Genomic DNA, 20960 nt, shown 5'->3' on the forward strand with positions numbered 1-20960 from the left:
TACCTATCGAGTAAGGACTGATCAGGGTGTCCACTCTTAAAAATAAAGGTACTTCACAATGCCACAGAAGAACCTTTTTGTCTAAATGGTTCCATAAAGAACCATCTGAATAACCTTTCCGTTTCACAAAAAGTTCTTTGTGGCAAAAGAAGGTTCTTCAGATTATAAAAAAGTAAGAAAGAGATGGTTCTTTAAATAACCTTTGACTGAATGGTTCTCTGTGGAACCAGAAATGGATCTTGTATGGCATCGCTGTGAAGAACCTTTTAACCACCTTTATTTTTAAGAGTGTACCATCCCAAATTGTACCTTCCTGTACTGTACTGACGCTTACCGCTCGGTGTAAACCAGCCATAAGCCTTAATTGTACCTCATAGGGACAATTTTTTGCAGAGAGTGTGTAATTGCCTTGTTGACAGCTTACAATTTTGTGTGCCAGAACATTCTATTCTGGTGAACCAAGAAAGGACTCATTCACTGTTTTTAACCTCTCTGTAATGTTCTTTTAAGGGTTTACTTCATGATTATAGAAAAAAAAAAAAAAAAAATTATTTAACATTCTAATAAACTTTGATTTTATTATAGGTTGTAATTAAAACTCCCCAAAAATGTTCTTTGAATAATAGTTTATGGTTCTAAGAATGTTACAAACAAAATAATCAAATCATAACCACACAGTAATGTTAAGAAAACAATCAGTTTGCTGGTTTAGAGTGCTGAGCATTCAGACATCCTACTCATTTGACTTTAACCTTTTAAGTCTGTTCTGTTTGTTTTAGTGTTCTGTCATGTCAGCTTTTTGCTTAACCAATGGTGTGCAATGGTTTGGGGTTAGAGGGCCTATTATTAACATCTTGGCTGTTTATAAAGCACATATTCTGCACAACCATATTCTTCATCCCTAATCTTACCCAATACCTAAATTAACAACTACCTTACTAAGTTTGAGGCAAAAGTTGTAGTTAAGGTGTAGTTGATACATTTTTTATCAATACACTATTATCACAGTCCCACGTTTCTTGAGTCTTCTTTACTAAGCTACAGTTTGTAAGATTTTGGTTTGACTAGTCTCGACATTATGTATTTGCCCGTCGCCCCTCCTGCCATGTTCTTTTGCCCATGCAGAGAACTTGTCGGAGACTGAGTTTTCTCACACCCCCTCATGTTCATTTGTTGATTTCTCAGGCACTGTTTTTGTGTTAAAGGCAACATTGATGATTATTTATGTCTTTATGCACTTCCTCCATGTACCCACAAGCTAAACAAAAGTGGAGCGAGGTGTGAAGCCCAAGCAAGCCTCTTTGATAAGTTTAAACTGTATACAGTAGCTCACACAAGCAGAAAATAACTAATTAGGATTGTGGTTCTGACAGCCCTTATATGTTAGGCTAGAGAGTCTGGCCCTCTGAGATCTGTTCATCTTACACATGACTGCACACAGGAGTGTGAGGGGCCGTCTGGAGGAACGTCCAGGAGCCCTACCTGAGACAGACAGAGAGAAAGAGAGAAAAAAAGCATGCTGGGAAAAGAAATGCATCAATGAAGCATGGAAACATGGTCCATCAACTGTTTGGTTACCCATATTCTTGAAAAATATCTAAATAAAATCTGTATTTTTAACAGACAATAATTCATTCAGTTTTGGAACAGCTTCAGGGTGAGTAAATGACATCCTAGTTTTTGGGAGAACTATCCCTTTAAGAAGCATTTCTTCTTATTATCGATGTAGAAAACCATGGCTGCTTAAAATTTTTGTGGAAAACATTAGTAGGCTTCTTTGATGAATAGAAAATTCAAAAGAGCAGCATTTATTTGAAAGGTATATTTTTTTTTAGCATTTTAAATGTATTAACTGTCACTTTTGATCAATTTAATACTTCCTTGCTGAATAAAAGTAAGGAATAAAAATATCATACTATTCGGGGTGATCAGGACCCCTTAGCAAGTGAATTACGTATAATAGTAGAATAAATCCACCTCTAACCGGAAGGCAAAATGGGACTTCTGAAGGATTGACAATCTTCAGTGGCTGAGATTGGAGAGATTGCACATTTAACTGTTGCTCCAGGGCTTCACAGCTACATCTTAATGGGAGAATGTCAAAGATAAATCCACTATTAAAGAAAAATGTCTCAGCACAGCATGTGAGAGACTCTGAAGCCAGTTGGAAGAAGGTTCTGTGGTCTGATGAGACCAAAATTGAGATGTTTGGCCATAAGCCTAACACTGGCGATCAGAAACACACCATCCCCACAGTGAAGTGCAGTGGTGGCAGCATCATGCTGTGGGAATATCCTGGCAGGCTTCTGAGGGTAGAGGGTAAAAGAATGCAGTACAATACAGGCAAATCCTAGAGGAAAACCTGATGAAGACTGCAAGATACAGTACCTCTGGCTTGGCAGAAGATTTATTTTCCAGTAGGACAATGGCAAGCATTGAGCCACAGATACACAGCAATGACAGAAAAATAAGATTTATGTCCTGATGTGGTCGTGTTCACGTCAATCAAACTGAGTTTGAGCAACTCTGCAAAGTGGAGTATGAATGAGGGAGAATTGCAGTGGCAAGATGTGCAAAGCTACTGTAATAAGAGACCCCACATACAGGCTCTAGAATTATTTCTTAAGTTGCATTTACTAAATATTGGGTGAATACTGTGTGTTTTAATGTTGTAAAAGAAAACAGCGTGGGATACACTTGTAGATTAATTAGTGCTGCTTTTAAATTTAGCATTACCTCATGAGATTAGTTAAATCTTATTTTCCATATTGTTGTGCTCTTGGTTGAACTGGATGAACTGAATCTGCAGTACAGGTTTCCATGAAGTGTTCAATACACAGGCATAAAATTATCAATAAATGCTGGAGGCAAGAAGACCAGCTGAGAACAGCTGCTTGAAGTTTTTATTTTTTTATTTTCTTTTGTTAAACAAGAATTAAATATTTACATACTAACTATATTAATAAGAAATATAAAATCGTTTGTCCTTTTAAGAATCTTTTCTTTCACTAACTTGGTTCCTGCTGAATATTCAAAGAAATACGATTTCATGCCAATCATTTCTGGAAAGACCTGAAGCTCTTTTAGCAGCTGATCTCTGTGCGAATAAACTTGATTTTATTGGTGTATTGGTATTTTATTGGCTCTCTTGACTGTTTTTTTTTTCTGAAGATAAGGAACACCTTTGTCAAATCATGCTGCAAAGTTGCATTATGCAGAAGGATAAACTGAAAACCATTATTTGGACTGCAAAGGTAAATCCAGACTTTGTGAAGAACGTGTTCCCTTAATCAAAAACACTCCCCTCAAGGTTTCTGAGAGACAGCGCTGCCATTCTTTGACTGTGAATGTAATGCTTAACAGTGTTGAAAAGATCTAATTTATATGGCATTATTCATTAATACCCTCTGTGATATTGATGGGCCTGAAGATCTACGCAGCCAATGCTACCTTACCGAATCCCACCACAAAGACTGTAATTAAGCAGGAGAGCCGAGGAGATGATGGGTGTCAGGTGGTGCAGAGGTTTTCAATAAAATCACTGTTTGCCTCACAGACTCTCTGACAGCAGACACTGTTGTCTAGCTTTGTATTGATATTTACTCGAAATCCTGTGCAGCTTGTCGTTAATTCATATCCCTCTAGTTCTGGGTGGGGTCTCAGAGACCCAAGGCTGTTTAAATAGCTCAAAAATATATTTAATAATGAATCCAGTTGAATCTGATTATAAAGAAAATGTCCAAAACAGGCATCAGACAACACAGAATCCATTATTATTTTTGGCACCAACAACACAATAGCTCAATTCATTTTTGGATGATTGCACGTCTGATATGTCTGCCGTGTCCGTGCAACGATTGGGCTTTTTATGCCCAAAGTGCTTGAGCTTTTTGCCCATACTAAAATGCATGTTAATAGAAAGCTAAGAGCTGCAGGGGCCATGGCACGACATCACCTCCAGTGTTTTTAATTAGCTCATTTGGACGGATCTGTAGAAGTGCGTCTTGTTAGAAAAAGCAGGAGTTTGACGTGAATTGGATATCTAAAGCCTGTGGAATCTATCAGGCTGACATGGTGCTTTGTGCTGTTGACTTGAAAGGATGTCTAAAAGTGGTTGTTTTTCATAAGTCACACTTTTTTTTTTCTTCCTTTGCCTCTCTCTCAGGGACTCAAACCAATGGATCACAATGGGCTGTCAGATCCCTATGTTAAGCTGCACCTCCTGCCTGGAGCTAGTAAGGTATGTGCCCGCTCTCCCCTCGGAGATGCATTGTTTTATAAAATAAAAGGAGGCTTGCAGTAATATGATTTATATGTTTAAAGCCAACAGTTCTCAGCCAGAGGGTTGGGACCCATTAGGGGGCCTCAAGAAGCTTCGTCCCACTAGATAACTTAAAATGATTCTGATCAATATATTATGAAGAATAGTTATTAATATTATTATTAATAAAATAGAAAATCAGGAACTATGTTCTTTTGTTCTGTTCTTTTGTTTCTGTTTGTTTCCCAGTTGAGAACCACAGCTTTATGGCTCTCGAAACCTTTAACTGTGGTACATACTGTAGTATAATTTTGTCTTTAAAATAGATTTGTGTATCTCTAGACACAGTACTCTGTTTTCGGAACAAGCTCTATCTGTAATTCAGTTAAAATTCCATTTTAAATCACATCAGTAACTTTGCATCAGATGGAAGTTTACTAGTAGGAGGTGCCTGACTGTTTTTTGTGCATTTTGTTGGTAACAGTCAGATAGCATATTTAACTATAATATTCAATCGGGCATTAATAGATAGAAAAAAAAATCATGAGACAACAAGAAAATATTTTTTTACTTAAGACTCTTTTGTCTGAGGTAACCAACTTCAAATGAACTCATAAAAATACTTATTTATACCATCTCTATCTGTCCCATCATGGGTCTAGATTACGTTTATCAAATTGACCAGAGCTGCCTTGAAATCTAAAAGGCCAGATTTTCCTTGTCATTGAACAACATCTGTGCTCTACAAATTATCATCATGCTTCTCATTATAATGAATCTGTTTTTGACATCTTGTTTTTTTCTTGCTCAACTATCGACTTACTATGTGCAGGTTTATCACTTACAGCTACTGTCAACATAAGACTCCTCAAAGTCATTCTCCTTCTGTATGGATCATATGTCCTACCGTGCAGCTAAACTCTCCTTCACAGGGTTACAGTAGAATTAAATGAGATAGGAGTTAACCCATTATGATTAGGAAACACATCACAGATGTGCTAGATGAAACAAAGACATTGGTGTTAATTGCACCTGCTTTAATCACCATAAGACACTTTCTACTTTTCCATGAACTTTTCTTCAGTAAATGGTTTTAAGAAGGTGATTAAGCTTTATAAAATGGTGATGACCAACCTTGGTAGTCTAAATATTATATAAGCTGTTTTATTTTATATTATTTTATTATTAATTATAAATGAGGTTTGCCATTTTGCAACCGTGTTATAAAAAATGTGGTACATGTCTAAATGCAAAATGTAAACCCTGATTCATGTCATTTTATCTTTATATATCTGGAAGGTCTGGCTTCTTCTTAGCTTGTGCCAGTGAACACAACCACTAATCTACAAGCACATCTGTCCTCTCTTCCAGGCCAATAAGCTCCGCACAAAGACCCTACGCAACACTCTCAACCCTGTCTGGAGCGAGACCCTAACGTATTATGGGATAACTGATGAAGATATGGTTCGCAAAACACTCAGGTATACAATCAGAGTCTATACATTCATCACTTTTATATGTCAGAGCTACTGACAGTAGCTTATCCATTGTAAAGAAGTGACTTGGTTGTTAGAGTTTAGCAAAGGGTTGATTACCCCAAAAGATGCATTTGCTACATATTGAGAGGGAAAACAGTGTTTCTTTGACTTAATTTAGACTGTAGGTGTGTTCAGAAGAACGGGATCATAGAGAAAGTGGCACACAAAGCAAACCAGCTTAATACATTTAATGAGGGCTTTTTATAAATGTCAGTAGTGATTGAACTGAGATCCTACTTTAATAAGGAAAAAGAGAGAATGTAGATGTTTTTTGTTAATTAAGTGTCCATGATTACATGATTCCCATGATCCAGTTGTAATTGGGTGGGTCAGGCCCACACCAGGCCCCCATGCGGTGCTGAACCTGAGGCTTAATTACAAGCTGAACAACCATTTGCCTTCAACAGCTTCAGTGATTCTCGGATCGCTGCCAGACAAGTACTGAATAGAGTAAAGTGGGACATTACTGCATTCATAAAAATAAAAAGCCTCCAGTTGAAGAACTGGTGAATGAGGGAGAAATTAACTGATCTGTTTAGATCTGGTGTTTATATCTGTATGACCGTAGATTGAGGGAACAGTGTTTGTTTTATCCTGTAAAATGGCATTATATTTCTTGGACATTATGTGACCATGCAGAGCAATTATCAGGATCTAATCACTCCAATTAGCTGGCCGCTGCTAAGATTAGAGTTTCCTCAACATGTTTAACTGTTGCCAACAGAAACAAAAAATACAGAGAGCATCCATTTATTTTTGCCAGTGTTTTGGGTTGTAAAAAGTAGCGAGTGATGTGCACTGGTCTTGCCTTACAAAGAAAAAATACAACAACGACAAAAAAAAAAAAATGTATTAAACACTATCTCTACAATCTGAAATCGTTAAATCTAATAATAGGTAAGACATTCTACACAAACTTTTTGCAGGTTTTGTAACCTGACTCATTATTACCTTGTGTCATAATTTAAAGTGGCAGTTGCTAGAGGCCTTTAGACCTATCATGACTCACCTTTACAAACATTTTTTAAAATTTCATGTCATATTCTTTATTTTGGCCACCCCGTTTAAGTCATATACAGTGTTGCCTAGTGATTTCACCCCAGCTGAGATTTCATTGACCCTTTTACTGCCTCGCAAACATGACTGTAGCAAAATAGGTTGTTCTTTTACAGAGTTTGATTGTTTAGCTTGTATTGAAACCCTGTGCAGTGATTGAAATGCTGCATTAGGATAATAGCACAGACAAAGTGGCAGTAAAGATTACACCACAGAGAAACATTAGTCTCCACTTGTGTGTATCATTACGTAACAGCTGTGTTACACACACAATATCCCTCAAATCCATTAAAAGCAGATTAACCAAGTTGTCTGAGTAGAGAACCCACTTGCCATTGTCTTTCTAGTTAAATGTTGCAAATGTAAGAAAAGGATTTAATGTGTCAGTTAATGAGGTCAAAAGTACAAGTTTTACACATAAATGAACATTTGAATTTTATCTCCTCACAGTTAATGGAATAAATGATAGTAAATGAAAACAACAATATTGTGCAGCTAATTGAAATCATGTCTTCCATAGGTGGAAATGCTGGGGGGAGGGGTATAGGACCCCCCATCTGAGCACCCCCCCCCCCCCCCCCCCCCCACAGGAATATGATTAAAAACCAATCGATGTATTGTAAATAACTATGCTATATATAACATACTTTAAATAATTGTGTAAGTAGTAAAACTACACAAACTGGTCAAAAAAAGATTTAAGTTTTGAAAGATTTTGAGTCTCCTCTCCCTTGCCTCACAGTGCTTTGGTCCAAATGCCTGCATTACATACACACACACAAGTCAAAGGCAGTAGTTGTGGATCTCCAGTAAGTAAGGCTGTCAAGGCTATTTTATTCACTTACTGTTATATTGTGTCCCCATAGCTGTAATATTTGTGTCCCCATCAAAAATCGCTCTTGAGAAATTTTATGATTATTGCCCCCACCCAAGTCAATACAGAAAATGGCCATCAACTACTGACAGAGCACTTTTTGGTCTTTGTCAGTCTTAAGGATTTATATGGACTGACAACGCATTAAATGGGAATCAGATTTCAATTTGGTGTTGATTAACTCTTATTTAATATGGATTAGTTTTCCATTAGAAAACAGCTTGCAAAGGAACCCATTACTCTGAGGACTTTTCTACCTATCATCAGTCTCTGTCTCACATACACCAGTATATAAAGGAAAAGTGTCGTCTGGAAGGGGGAGAAATATTAACTAATGTCCCAATACTTCAGCCAGATGAGCTTGTATCAAATTAGGAATTCATAGTGTATTGGATCTCATACATTTTCATTGGAATACAATATACTGACTATAAAAACACTTTTTATTTGGCCTTGAAATATTTAGTTTTTAAGACCATGAATAATAATGGAGGATACTGTCAGGGGCAACTGTAAGGACCTATATTTTTTAATTAAGATTATTTAATGTGATTTTATGTATTTCTGTGTCTATATTTAGATTGTAACTGGTTGCTACTGTACAGGTTTGCAATTTATCAGGATTTTTACCAGAAAGTTCAAGGGCAATTGAACTAAAAGTTATTATATACAAATATGACTGAATTAAAAAAAAAATCTGTTTTCGACATATTTTTGACTCTTCAGCTAATTATTATAATTTAGATCTAACCCATTTCAAATAATTATACTGTTTTTTTGCTCAGAATTTTGCTTTAAACACTTTATTATGCCTGACAGCATAATTAGTATCATATAAATGCAAACACCATATAGTAATATTAATCATCAAAACAGTTGATTAATTTGAGGCGCTCTCTTTTCAGACACAGCTGATCTATATTTGAATTTAACTATTACTGTTGATACTGAAATACTATATGTTTATACCAAATGATGGCAGATGAATTGCAGTTTGTTAATGAAGGTTAGGAAAATTATAAATCAAACAATAAATCTCCTATAGAGATGAGACAGAACCTGTAGCTCTGTTTCCTGAGCAGCTTTGATGATGCAAGATTTGACACCGACACCAGGTTCATGGTGGAGTTGTCTAGACAGACCAGAGCGAGGAGAGCAGGCAGTCATTGTGTGAGTCGCAGGCTTTTCCCGCTGAGATTGCAGCCCTGGGTTTGGAGGCTCCCAGATTTGTCTGGACTCGGTGTGAATTAATGAGGCAGGGAGTCTGCGCTTCAAAGGTCACAGTTCTGTGCTTAAACGCTGCAGTAACAGCTTCATTCAACATAGCTAGTGGGAGGTGATGCTGCTGGCTGATTTAAGGGTTCGAAAGGTTGATCTTAGGCCTGGGATGAGGGTTTCAGCCTTTTTTAAAAGCTTTTTCTGCTGTTTTAGAAGATGAGCTCCTTTAGGATAAGGCTGTATGATGAAATGATCCAGACGTACTAACAAGTTGACTAAAATCTGTCATTGATGTTTACTGTTTTGATGTGAAAACTAGAAGTGTGTCTGTGTGTGTCTGTAGACATCTGGATCGGGAAGGACCCACCTGATGATTCACCATTGCTTTTCTTAAGGGCTGTCTTAGCCAGTTTCCATGGAAACCAAAAGTCTCCATCATAGGCCTTTCCTTTAGGGATCGCTCTTGTACTTCACATAGATGAATTCCAAATACTGGCGAATTCAGCGTCTCACCTCTAGCGTTTATAAAAACTACATTTTCATTATTTCCTCTTGCTGCATTCTGGCACTTTATAGCATCTTAAATTCTCTCAGTAAAGCCTGTCTAGTAAAGCCCTGATGGTCTGTGCCCACAAACCAGTAATAAAATAGTTGTCTTACGTCTGACTCGCTCTTGTTTGCTCTTGATCACTCTGAAAGGAGGGTACAAATGAAAACAGACAAAGGCACTCTCTCTAACAGGAAGAGAAATCTTCTATTTCAATTCCTCTATAACGTCGTCATTAAATGTCACTGGCATTCTGTGCATTGAATTCTAATACACTGAAATAAAATAAAAAATGGCGTAGGAAACGATACTCAATAAGAAACTGATTGTACATTTCACAAATGATTACAAGGAAAAGGCAATAGCACATTAAATTAAAAGTGAACACTTCAAATCAAAAGACTGAAAATGTGTTTTTTTGTAAAATGAAAAAAATTAAAAAATACATTTTAGGTTAGTCAAGAAGTAAACGTGGCTAATGTGGGCAGGGGTGCTGTAACATTTGTGGGAATATGAGAACAAGTAAAAATGTTTTACATAATGTATTTTTAGGGATATCACAGAAAATATGAATAATGTAAAATAATATGGCCATATAACTTAATGTTCAAAAGTTGATGTTGTTTAATTCTAATTTCTAAAGAAAGCCTTTTTTAATAATTACTTAATGAATAATAAACCTGGTATGATTTAAAAAAAAAAACACTAATACTATTTAACTATTTATATTTCCTTTAAAATACTCAAAAAATTCTAGATAATAGAATAATTAGCCAATATAAAATCCGGTTTAATATAAAACAATATAAAAGGCAAACTTAAACTTGTTTTTATAATATCAGATTTAATATTTCTCTCGCACAGTAAATGACCATCAAGTCTTTATATATGAAAATATATAGCTGCCTATATTATTTATAAAGAGATGCCTGCCCCAAAAAGCAACAATTTTAGGCTCAGGTTAAAATATAAGAACGGACGCATCTCATAGAACTTTCCGATTCTCACTTTAAAGCACAATTCATTATTATTCACAATCTTCAAACCATTTCATCTGCAGGGAAAACTTTATGGACAGCTTCACAAAGAGACCCACAGCACTCCTAGAGAGAGTAAGTCAGACATGAACAAGAAGTCAGGCTTTAGTCTGTCAGACTTTCACACAATGGAGCTCTGAGGTGTTATCTCCCTTCAACGCACGTTCTTTTCCATTATTCACCAAACCTCATTTGCCGGCAATCTTCATGTGTCGCAGATGAACATCAAAGTGTTGTTTTAATGGCAGGCCGAACTCCTTGCGTGGCTATGAAAAGCATGTGTTTTATCTAAAAAGGCATACCTTCATTGCCAACATTATCTCAGACAGTGACAGCTCTATTTAAAGGCAGATTGCCCATACAAGTGGGTCACCTCTCGAGCCTTTAAATAAACCCTTTTAATTTACACTTGCGGTTTAAAAATACAAAAATACTATTTGCAAACACAGTTTCCGGAACATTTACAGACAATTAGATGCATCTAGATGTGCTTGGCCTCTTATTTTTCTTATTTTATGACTCAACGGGATTCATCTCTGCATATTACAACAAAGAGGACTACAACAGAAAGCCATTAGCCTTTTTTTCTAACAGCAGGAACCCCGTCCTCTTCCAATCTCAAATAACGAGTCTGTCTCTAAGGCAAATGTGCATAGTTTATTAATTTTCCTCTCAGCATTCTTTTAGCTCAAAATATGCCTGATCTAAATTTATATTACACTGTTTGGATATTACAATTGGCCATCTTCATGAACTCTGAAATTTTACTTCCCACTATTTTTTTAGTGGCAATATAATATATTTAACTCACTGGCGAAGTATAATTATTTCAAGAATGAAACCAAGAACCAATATAATATGTTCAGCCCATATTAACATATCCTAATATACAGGGCGTAAAATAAGTATTGAAAACATCACTTTTTTGTCAGTAAGTATTCTTGGTGCTGTTGACATGAAATTTTAAGTAATCCATTCATACAAAAACAGAAAACAAAACTAGTACAGAAATGTATTTGTAAATTAACTAAATTAGTAATAGAATATAATAAGTAATATATTATTAGATTTAGAATTGTTTTATAATTAACATATTAATGTGTGTAATATTTTAATATATTATTGTAATTTTATTACCATTTAAAACTTTGTATATATTTTCATATTTCAGCAGCCATTTCTCAAGTCTTCAGTGTGGCACGATCCTTCAGAAGTGATTCTAATATGCTGATTTGTTGCTTAAGAAACTTTTTTTTCTTATCAATATTTAAAACCGTTACAAATGTGCTGCTGCATATTTTTGTGGAAACCTTTTTTCAGGATTCTCTGAGTGGAACATTCAAAACAACAGCTTATATAATGTACAGTCGTGGCCAAAAGTTTTGAGAATTACATAAATATTGGAAATTGGAAAAGTTGGTGCTTAAGTTTTTATAATAGCAATTTGCATATACTCCAGAATGTATCAAGAGCGATCAGATGAATTACATAGTCCTTGTTTGCCATGAAAATTTACTTAATCCCAAAAAAACGTTTCAACTGCATTTCATTGGTGTCATTAAAGGACCTGCTGAGATCATTTCAGTAATCGTCTTGTTAACTCAGGTGAGAATCGTCTTGTTAACTCTGGTGAGAATGTTGACGAGCACAAGGCTGGAGATCATTATGTCAGGCTGATTGGGTTAGAATGGCAGACTTGACATGTTAAAAGGAGGGTGATGCTTGAAATCATTGTTCTTCCATTGTTAACCATGGTGACCTGCAAGGAAACGCGTACAGCCATCATTGCGTTGCATAAAAATGTCTTCACAAGCAAGGATATTGTGGCTACTAAGATTGCACCTAAATCAACAATTTATAGGATCATCAAGAACTTCCAGGAAAGAGGTTCAATTCTTGTAAAGAAGGCTTCAGGGATCGCCAGGAAGCGCCAGGATCGTCTCCTAAAGAGGATTCAGCTGCGGGATCGGAGTGCCAATAGTGCAGAGCTTGCTTCCCGAGACCATTCATGTGTGGGGTTGCTTCTCATCCAAGGGAGTGGGCTCACTCACAATTATGCCCAAAAACACAGCCATGAATAAAGTATGGTGCCAAAACACCCTCCAACAGCAACTTCTTCCAACAATCCAACAACAGTTTGGTGACGAACAATGCATTTTCCAGCACGATGGAGCAACGTGCCATAAGGCAAAAGTGATAACTAAGTGGTATAACTAAGACCAGAATGTTGAAATTTTGGGTCCATGGCCTGGAAACTCCCCAGATCTTAATCCCATTGAGAACTTGTGGTCGATCCTCAAGAGGCAGGTGGATAAACAAAAACCCACTACTTCTGACAAACTCCAAGAAGTGATTATGAAAGAATGGGTTGCTATCAGTCAGGACTTGGCCCAGAAGTTGATTGAGAGCATGCCCAGTCGAATTGCAGAGGTCCTGAAAAAGAAGGGCCAACACTGCAAATACTGACTCTTTGCATAAATGTCATGTAATTGTCGATAAAAGCCTTTGAAACGGATGGAGTGCTTGTAATTATATTTCAGTACATCACAGAAACAAAGATCTAAAAGCAGTTTAGCAGCAAACTTTTGAAAACTAATATTTATTGTCACGGGAGGAGCACAAGACAGACACAGTGGGCGTGGCGTCAGGCCTCGGAGAGGCTTTTATTAACAGAAATCATAAAACAAAGGGAATAAAAGTGGCCAAAGGGGGAAAGTGTCCAAAATAACAGGGAATCTGGTGTCCTCGTCGTGCTGCGGGATTTGTGTAGGTCGGGCAGTGTTCATCAAGGAAGGGTCCAGGCAAGGGGCGGAGTCCGGCGGCCGCACGCGCTCCCCTCCTTGGTCCGGGGCGCGAGGGGCGGCGGCTTCTCCTAGCGGCCGCGTCTCTCTCGTTGGCCGCGGCGCTGGTAGGGGATGGACGGCCCGGCATCCTGGCCCGTCGGCCGTGTATACGGGTGCGGTTCCCATCCGGATCGCGGGTCCGGCAGCTCACGTCTTGGTGGCGCGGGAGTCCCTCAACGCACCCTTCCTGGACCCACGAGGACACCAGTGTGCATGCACGGGGAAGAGACCGGTCCCCTGAGGAGAGGCGCGTTGGGCTTTTAAACAGCGGCGGTAATGAGGCTCCACTTCCTTCAGGTGTGCCCCATCACACGCCGCCAGCCCTGACTCGTCCAGCGCCCCTCCTCTCACACACCCACTCCAGTCGGGAGCCTGGTGAAGGGCGGCGATTTAGGACGGGGTGCCGGTGATAATCAGGGAGGAGGCAGCTGACTCGTCACATTATGTAATTCTCAAAACTTTTGGCCATATACTTCTTTTGTTACATTATACATGTCTTCATTGTCACTTTTTTTATCAGTTTACTGCCTTCCTGCTGAATAAAATTAATAATTCCTCAAACAACCAAATCAAAATAAATTTAAGGAAGGACCATTGCTTTTACATCTGACTAAATAGAACTTGTCTTTGCAAATTTAAGGCCAGGCACAAATATATCTGGTTCACAAAGCAAAACACAATGTACTGTGATTGCCTGTGAGAATAGCATTGTACAAAAATCCCAGAACTCCCTGCACATTTATCCAAGGAACGGTTAGCATTAAACATGTGCACTACAGTAATCAACCATAATCATAACAAACAGCATGAAGAGCAATCCAGCACACATGGCCATCTGGGGACACAATCATATCCACATGTAACACAGCAGAGGAAAGTGCCTTTATTCACCAGACCTTTTGAACATGCCTGAGTGGTGCTGTAGCTGCCCCATGCCTCATTCAAGACCTTTATCAATCTGCAGGGAAAAGAAAGTGTGATTGTCTGTTTACCTGAAAAGCCTTTGGAGAGCAGATCTACTGAACCTGACTGAACAAGTTAGCAATGAATAGCTATGGTATGTTACAAATACACAACTAACTTCCAGATGGGAATAGAACAAGCATCCAGGAATTCATTGTTAATGCAGTGGAAAGGTAACAATTAGAAATTATGTGGACTGGGAGGGATTCAGTGTGTTCTTCCTTATATTATCGACAAGGCTGTGTAACTCAAATCGACTGAACCGTAGACATTGCTAGACCTTATTAAGAAAGGCATTAGCCCTACTGTGTTTCATATCAGCCTTCCTAAACATCTGATTAGTTTTAAGATTAGGAGGTTATTTCAATCTGAGTTAAGAGCTTTTAAAAAAAAATGTATTCCACTTGCCAGTGGTGGATGCCGATGATAGACAGCATTGGTTGAAACTGTTCAGCTCTCATGCACCTATAATAAAATAAAATGCAACTAAATACACCAAATCCTAGCCTCTCCTTGTCTGCATTAGTCTGTTTGATGTATTTTATTGTTGGACGTCCTGATGGGGCAATTTTCTACAAATGGATCAGGTATGAAAATGTTTTTAGATCATAAACCATCACAGACTACTCTGTAATAGTGACTACACCCAAAGGGACCGATAGATTTTGTGTGTTTTACGATATTTGTTGAAGAGAGAGATGAAGGAATCAATCATGTTATCAGGTGCAGAGCATGAGGATTATAGCAGTCCTTGAACCTGAGACAAGTAGATGTGTCTAGAGTGAAAATACGTCTGAATTTTACTGTCTGGATCAGCACTGCTGGCCATGACAGAAACAAGTTATAATAGTGTCATAAAATAAGTTTTCTTTCTTTATTTTTAGTGATCAACAAACTAAACTTTGAATCGTATTTAGCAGAACTTATTGGATGGCATATAGCCACAGGAAAATAAGTGCGTAAGCTCAACTGGGTCTTATCATGACATCCCAGCTTTGAATGTGCAAAAGCTTGAATGAGATTTGAGAGCCTAAGCAGAAGAAGACAGTATTTTGAGCAACTGATTTGTGTTTTAGTCTGTCCTTAGTATATAGATTCAGAAGACTTCGAATAACACAAAAGTCATATTTACTTTAAACTGGGTGTATGTTTAAAAGTCATGCACTTTTATTATGTGGAAATTATCTCAGTTTAACAGAAAGATTTAGCTTTCAAATGGATTGAGGGTGAGTATATAAAGAGATCTCATAATTGTCTCTTTCTGCTGTTAGCCAATTCATCACCATCTTAAACGGATGGATTTGTTGCTATTCTGGCCATCTGTTCCTTCTGTAAATGAGAGATATCAGCAGTAAGTTCTTTTTGTCCTGTGTGAATCACTCCTCTGTATCAAGTCAAATGTTATTATTGACCTGTGCAAAACTAAAAGAAGCTGTGCCTTTGTTCCTACCCCCACATATCAAGTGGTTCTTGCCGATACTGCAAATAGCACAGAAAACTAATTTCACAGTGAGCAAGCTCAATGCAAATGAACATCTATAGTAAAATGATACTCTCATGGGATATACTGAATAATTGGTTGCAGTCACACTATGTATTTGACAGAGAATAAGTGCTTTTCAAAAACGTTTTGAAGCACAGGTGGAGGGGAATTAGTTTGTAATGCCTGCCTTCAACACCTGACTTTAAGCGTGGATATATACTCCTCCCAGGAGAGCATTAACGCATGGGCTTTAAGGAGCTGAAGCCCAGGGCCTATACTTGAGAGGGTCCTACTGACTGCTAGGAAATTATATTATATTAAATTATATTATAATATTTATTTGTATGTATGGAAGTTTGCAGCAGTGACAACGGCGTTCTGTAAACAAACTTACTCATTTTCAGAGACACCCTGCTTGTAGTATTTGTAGTGAATGGTTCAGTTAAGGTTTTCCCCACACAGTTTGTATATTTGGTATGTTTCAAAGACATACCAAAAAATACTGTGAGTAGAATGCACAATGCGCTAGTAAAGAAGCCTAGAATGAGCGCTATTCCGTGTGTGTGGCACTATGTTAACATGCTAGAGTCCTGCAAAGGTGGGACACAGTCATTGTTATGCAAGTCACAAGTAAGTCTCAAGTCTTTGCCCTCGAGTCCCGAGTCAAGTCGAGTCAAAGATGAGGCAAGTCCCGAGTCGAGTCAAAAGTCAAAGCCAACAAGTCTCAAGTCGAGTCCAAAGTCCTACCATTTTGGTTTGAGTCATTTCAAGTCCTCTTACCACATGAAAAAAAATGGACGTTGACATGATGTTGGCGAGGTTTTCCATCTGAGTGTGCTACACTCATGTACCTCATATAATCCGGGTTCAAAAATCCCTATTTTTGTTAGCATGAACCAACAAGGGAGATGTGCGTTTACTGTCTCATTGATACAGTATGGTACATCCGATAAGGTGCTTTGCATTCTTTCAAAACTTACCTTTCTTTGTGCAACTTCAGGTGTCGTATGTCACCTGTAGGAGAAAAAAAATTAATCCGTGGCGACAGTTTTGCAATCCGTCCCCTCAGTTTATAAACTGTACTCACGAATTCATAAACTGTTCCCTCGGTTTAATAAATCGTGCCCACGAATTTCCAATCCGTGCGCTCAGATTTTGTAAACCATACCCTCGTTTTTGAATCCGGACCCACAAATTCATAATCCGTGCACACGCTTTCGCAATCCGTTCCCACAGATCTGTAAATCGTACTCACAGATTCATGCAGCAAGCTACGTGTTAACATACCGTTTCACTGAATATTATTATGTGGAATAGGTTTAATAATAATAAACGAATAATCTTAATTATTATTGTAGCTACAAGCTGGCATTGTGACTAACTCTGGAGTAATTTTTTCCTCTGTTGTACATTGTTTTGGATAAAAGATTCTTATGCATAACCTGTATAATAATATATATTTTATTTTTATAATTTTAATTTGTAGGCTAAATAAATGAGTACAAGAAAATAATTAATGAATTGCTTTATTTTTAAATAACCTTTGACAGTTTTGGAAATGCTTGTGTACAATTCTTTCTTAACATGCATGAAGACTTATTTTTGTGATTTTATTATACTAAGCTCCACCCACCCCACCCTACCTGCCGGAGTTAGATGCAAGTTTCACTGTTAATGTTATTATTAAATAATGAGGCCAAAAATAACATGGCACTCACTGGCGAAGTATAATTATTTCAAGAATGAAAGCAAGAACCAATATAATATGTTCAGCCCATATTAACATATCCTAATATACAGGGCGTAAAATAAGTATTGAAAACCTCACTTTTTTTCTCATTAAGTATTCTTGGTGCTGTTGACATGAAATTTTATTTAAGTAATCCATTCATACAAAAACAGAAAACAAAACGAGTACAGAAATGTATTTGTAAATTAACTAAATTAGTAATAGAATATAATAAGTAATATATTATTAGATTTAGAATTGTTTTATAATTAACATATTAATGTGTGTAATATTTTAATATATTATTGTAATTTTATTACCATTTAAAACTTTGTATATATTTTCATATTTCAGCAGCCATTTCTCAAGTCTTCAGTGTGGCACGATCCTTCAGAAGTCATTCTAATATGCTGATTTGTTGCTTAAGAAACTTTTTTTTCTTATCAATATTTAAAACCGTTACAAATGTGCTGCTGCATATTTTTGTGGAAACCTTTTTTCAGGATTCTCTGAGTGGAACATTCAGAGTGGAAACACAAATTCATAATCCGTGCACACGCTTTCGCAATCCGTTCCCACGGATCTGTAAATCGTACTCACAGATTCATGCAGCAAGCTACGTGTTAACATACCGTTTCACTGAATATTATTATGTGGAATAGGTTTAATAATAATAAACGAATAATCTTAATTATTATTGTAGCTACAAGCTGGCATTGTGACTAACTCTGGAGTAATTTTTTCCTCTGTTGTACATTGTTTTGGATAAAAGATTCTTATGCATAACCTGTATAATAATATATATTTTATTTTTATAATTTTAATTTGTAGGCTAAATAAATGAGTACAAGAAAATAATTAATGAATTGCTTTATTTTTAAATAACCTTTGACAGTTTTGGAAATGCTTGTGTACAATTCTTTCTTAACATGCATGAAGACTTATTTTTGTGATTTTATTATACTAAGCTCCACCCACCCCACCCTACCTGCCGGAGTTAGATGCAAGTTTCACTGTTAATGTTATTATTAAATAATGAGGCCAAAAATAACATGGCACTCACTGGCGAAGTATAATTATTTCAAGAATGAAAGCAAGAACCAATATAATATGTTCAGCCCATATTAACATATCCTAATATACAGGGCGTAAAATAAGTATTGAAAACCTCACTTTTTTTCTCATTAAGTATTCTTGGTGCTGTTGACATGAAATTTTATTTAAGTAATCCATTCATACAAAAACAGAAAACAAAACGAGTACAGAAATGTATTTGTAAATTAACTAAATTAGTAATAGAATATAATAAGTAATATATTATTAGATTTAGAATTGTTTTATAATTAACATATTAATGTGTGTAATATTTTAATATATTATTGTAATTTTATTACCATTTAAAACTTTGTATATATTTTCATATTTCAGCAGCCATTTCTCAAGTCTTCAGTGTGGCACGATCCTTCAGAAGTCATTCTAATATGCTGATTTGTTGCTTAAGAAACTTTTTTTTCTTATCAATATTTAAAACCGTTACAAATGTGCTGCTGCATATTTTTGTGGAAACCTTTTTTCAGGATTCTCTGAGTGGAACATTCAGAGTGGAAACACAAATTCATAATCCGTGCACACGCTTTCGCAATCCGTTCCCACGGATCTGTAAATCGTACTCACAGATTCATGCAGCAAGCTACGTGTTAACATACCGTTTCACTGAATATTATTATGTGGAATAGGTTTAATAATAATAAACGAATAATCTTAATTATTATTGTAGCTACAAGCTGGCATTGTGACTAACTCTGGAGTAATTTTTTCCTCTGTTGTACATTGTTTTGGATAAAAGATTCTTATGCATAACCTGTATAATAATATATATTTTATTTTTATAATTTTAATTTGTAGGCTAAATAAATGAGTACAAGAAAATAATTAATGAATTGCTTTATTTTTAAATAACCTTTGACAGTTTTGGAAATGCTTGTGTACAATTCTTTCTTAACATGCATGAAGACTTATTTTTGTGATTTTATTATACTAAGCTCCACCCACCCCACCCTACCTGCCGGAGTTAGATGCAAGTTTCACTGTTAATGTTATTATTAAATAATGAGGCCAAAAATAACATGGCATTCAGTTAGAGAGAAAAGGAATGAAAACATAACCGGCATATTAAACACAGCTGCCTGTGTTTTATGGCCAAAAAAAAAATTTTTAAAAGAAGAAGAAAATAAGAGTAAAAAGCAATACAAAACAAATAATATGCCGGTTATGTTTTCATTCCTTTTCTCTCCAACTGTGTCTTATCCTATTGGTGATTAATGTAAAATAAACACTAAAAAGAAAACTATTTTGTGAATGCTGATCGTGGACTCATTGGATACTATGAAAAATAATGTTTAATAAACAGAAATGAATCTGCCGGTGGGGGCGGAGCTACAAATGCATGTCAGTTTACAGATTGCGAAAGCGTGCGCACAGATTAGGAATTCGTGGGCAAGGTTTGTTAATCCTTGGGTACGATTTGTTAAACCGAGGGAACAGTTTATGAATTTGTGAGAACGGTTTATAAACTGAGGGGACAGATTGCAAAGTCGTAGCCACGGATGGATTTTTTTTCTCCTAAAAGTGACGTGCGGGGCTCTGATACGGAGAGCGGCGCGGCCGTGTGAACTTTTTTTCCCCCAGGTTTTCATGGCAAGTAGCAAGTCTTCTCGAGTCAAAAGGCGCAAGTCCAAGTGAAGTCACGAGTCGTTGATGTTAAAGTCCAAGTCGAGTTGCAAGTCTTTGTACATTTTGTCGAGTCGAGTCTGAAGTCATCAAATTCATGACTCGAGTCCACACCTCTGGTAATTACCATATATGTGTCAGGGGGAAACAACAAGGAGATATTTGTATTATTTACTAATAACTAGTGATTTCTGAGTTGGTGTTGCAAGGATGAAGTTGCCGATCCTGACTTGCCATCTCATTAGACGCGCCTTTAGAGAGAAGGGCATCTTTACTGATTATGATTATAATGAAAGAGTTTTTTAGTTTGTTTTGTGTCGTTAAGTAGTAATTTGAAGCTTTCTATAAATATATTTTTTTCATGTCTGTTTCGGTTCATTTTTTGTGAAGTGCTCCTGTTTAAGATGAGACGGCAGAAAGCGGATCATGTTTGTTTTCTTTATTTTATAAAAGCACAACTTTTTGTTGATATTGTGAGTGCACACAAATACAAGTAAACCATTTACAGTTATGAATGATGAATTACTCATATATTTAAGAACCAAAATAACAGTGTATCCACTGGGAAAAAAAATTGCACATGATTGTGCTACTGGTTGGGGGCAGGGGTTGGACATGGGCCAGGCTCTATAATGTGCAGTTTAACACAACACTGCTGTGTGAAAGGAACTGGACTGGACA

The 20960-nt window shown here is 36.7% G+C and overlaps 1 protein-coding gene across 6 annotated transcripts in view; it reads left to right on the forward strand.

Moving 5' to 3' along the window:
• LOC127957264 (double C2-like domain-containing protein beta) overlaps positions 1-20960 on the forward strand; it is a 283809-nt gene that overhangs the window by 249475 nt on the left and 13374 nt on the right. For all 6 annotated transcript variants that reach the window (XM_052555724.1, XM_052555726.1, XM_052555727.1 and 3 more), the window contains 2 exons: positions 4166-4240; positions 5633-5742. In XM_052555724.1, coding sequence (XP_052411684.1) covers positions 4166-4240; positions 5633-5742 — 185 coding nt within the window. The remainder of the gene's footprint in view (positions 1-4165; positions 4241-5632; positions 5743-20960) is intronic.

Source organism: Carassius gibelio, chromosome B5 (genome assembly GCF_023724105.1).
Source record: "Carassius gibelio isolate Cgi1373 ecotype wild population from Czech Republic chromosome B5, carGib1.2-hapl.c, whole genome shotgun sequence".
NCBI lineage: Eukaryota > Metazoa > Chordata > Actinopteri > Cypriniformes > Cyprinidae > Carassius > Carassius gibelio.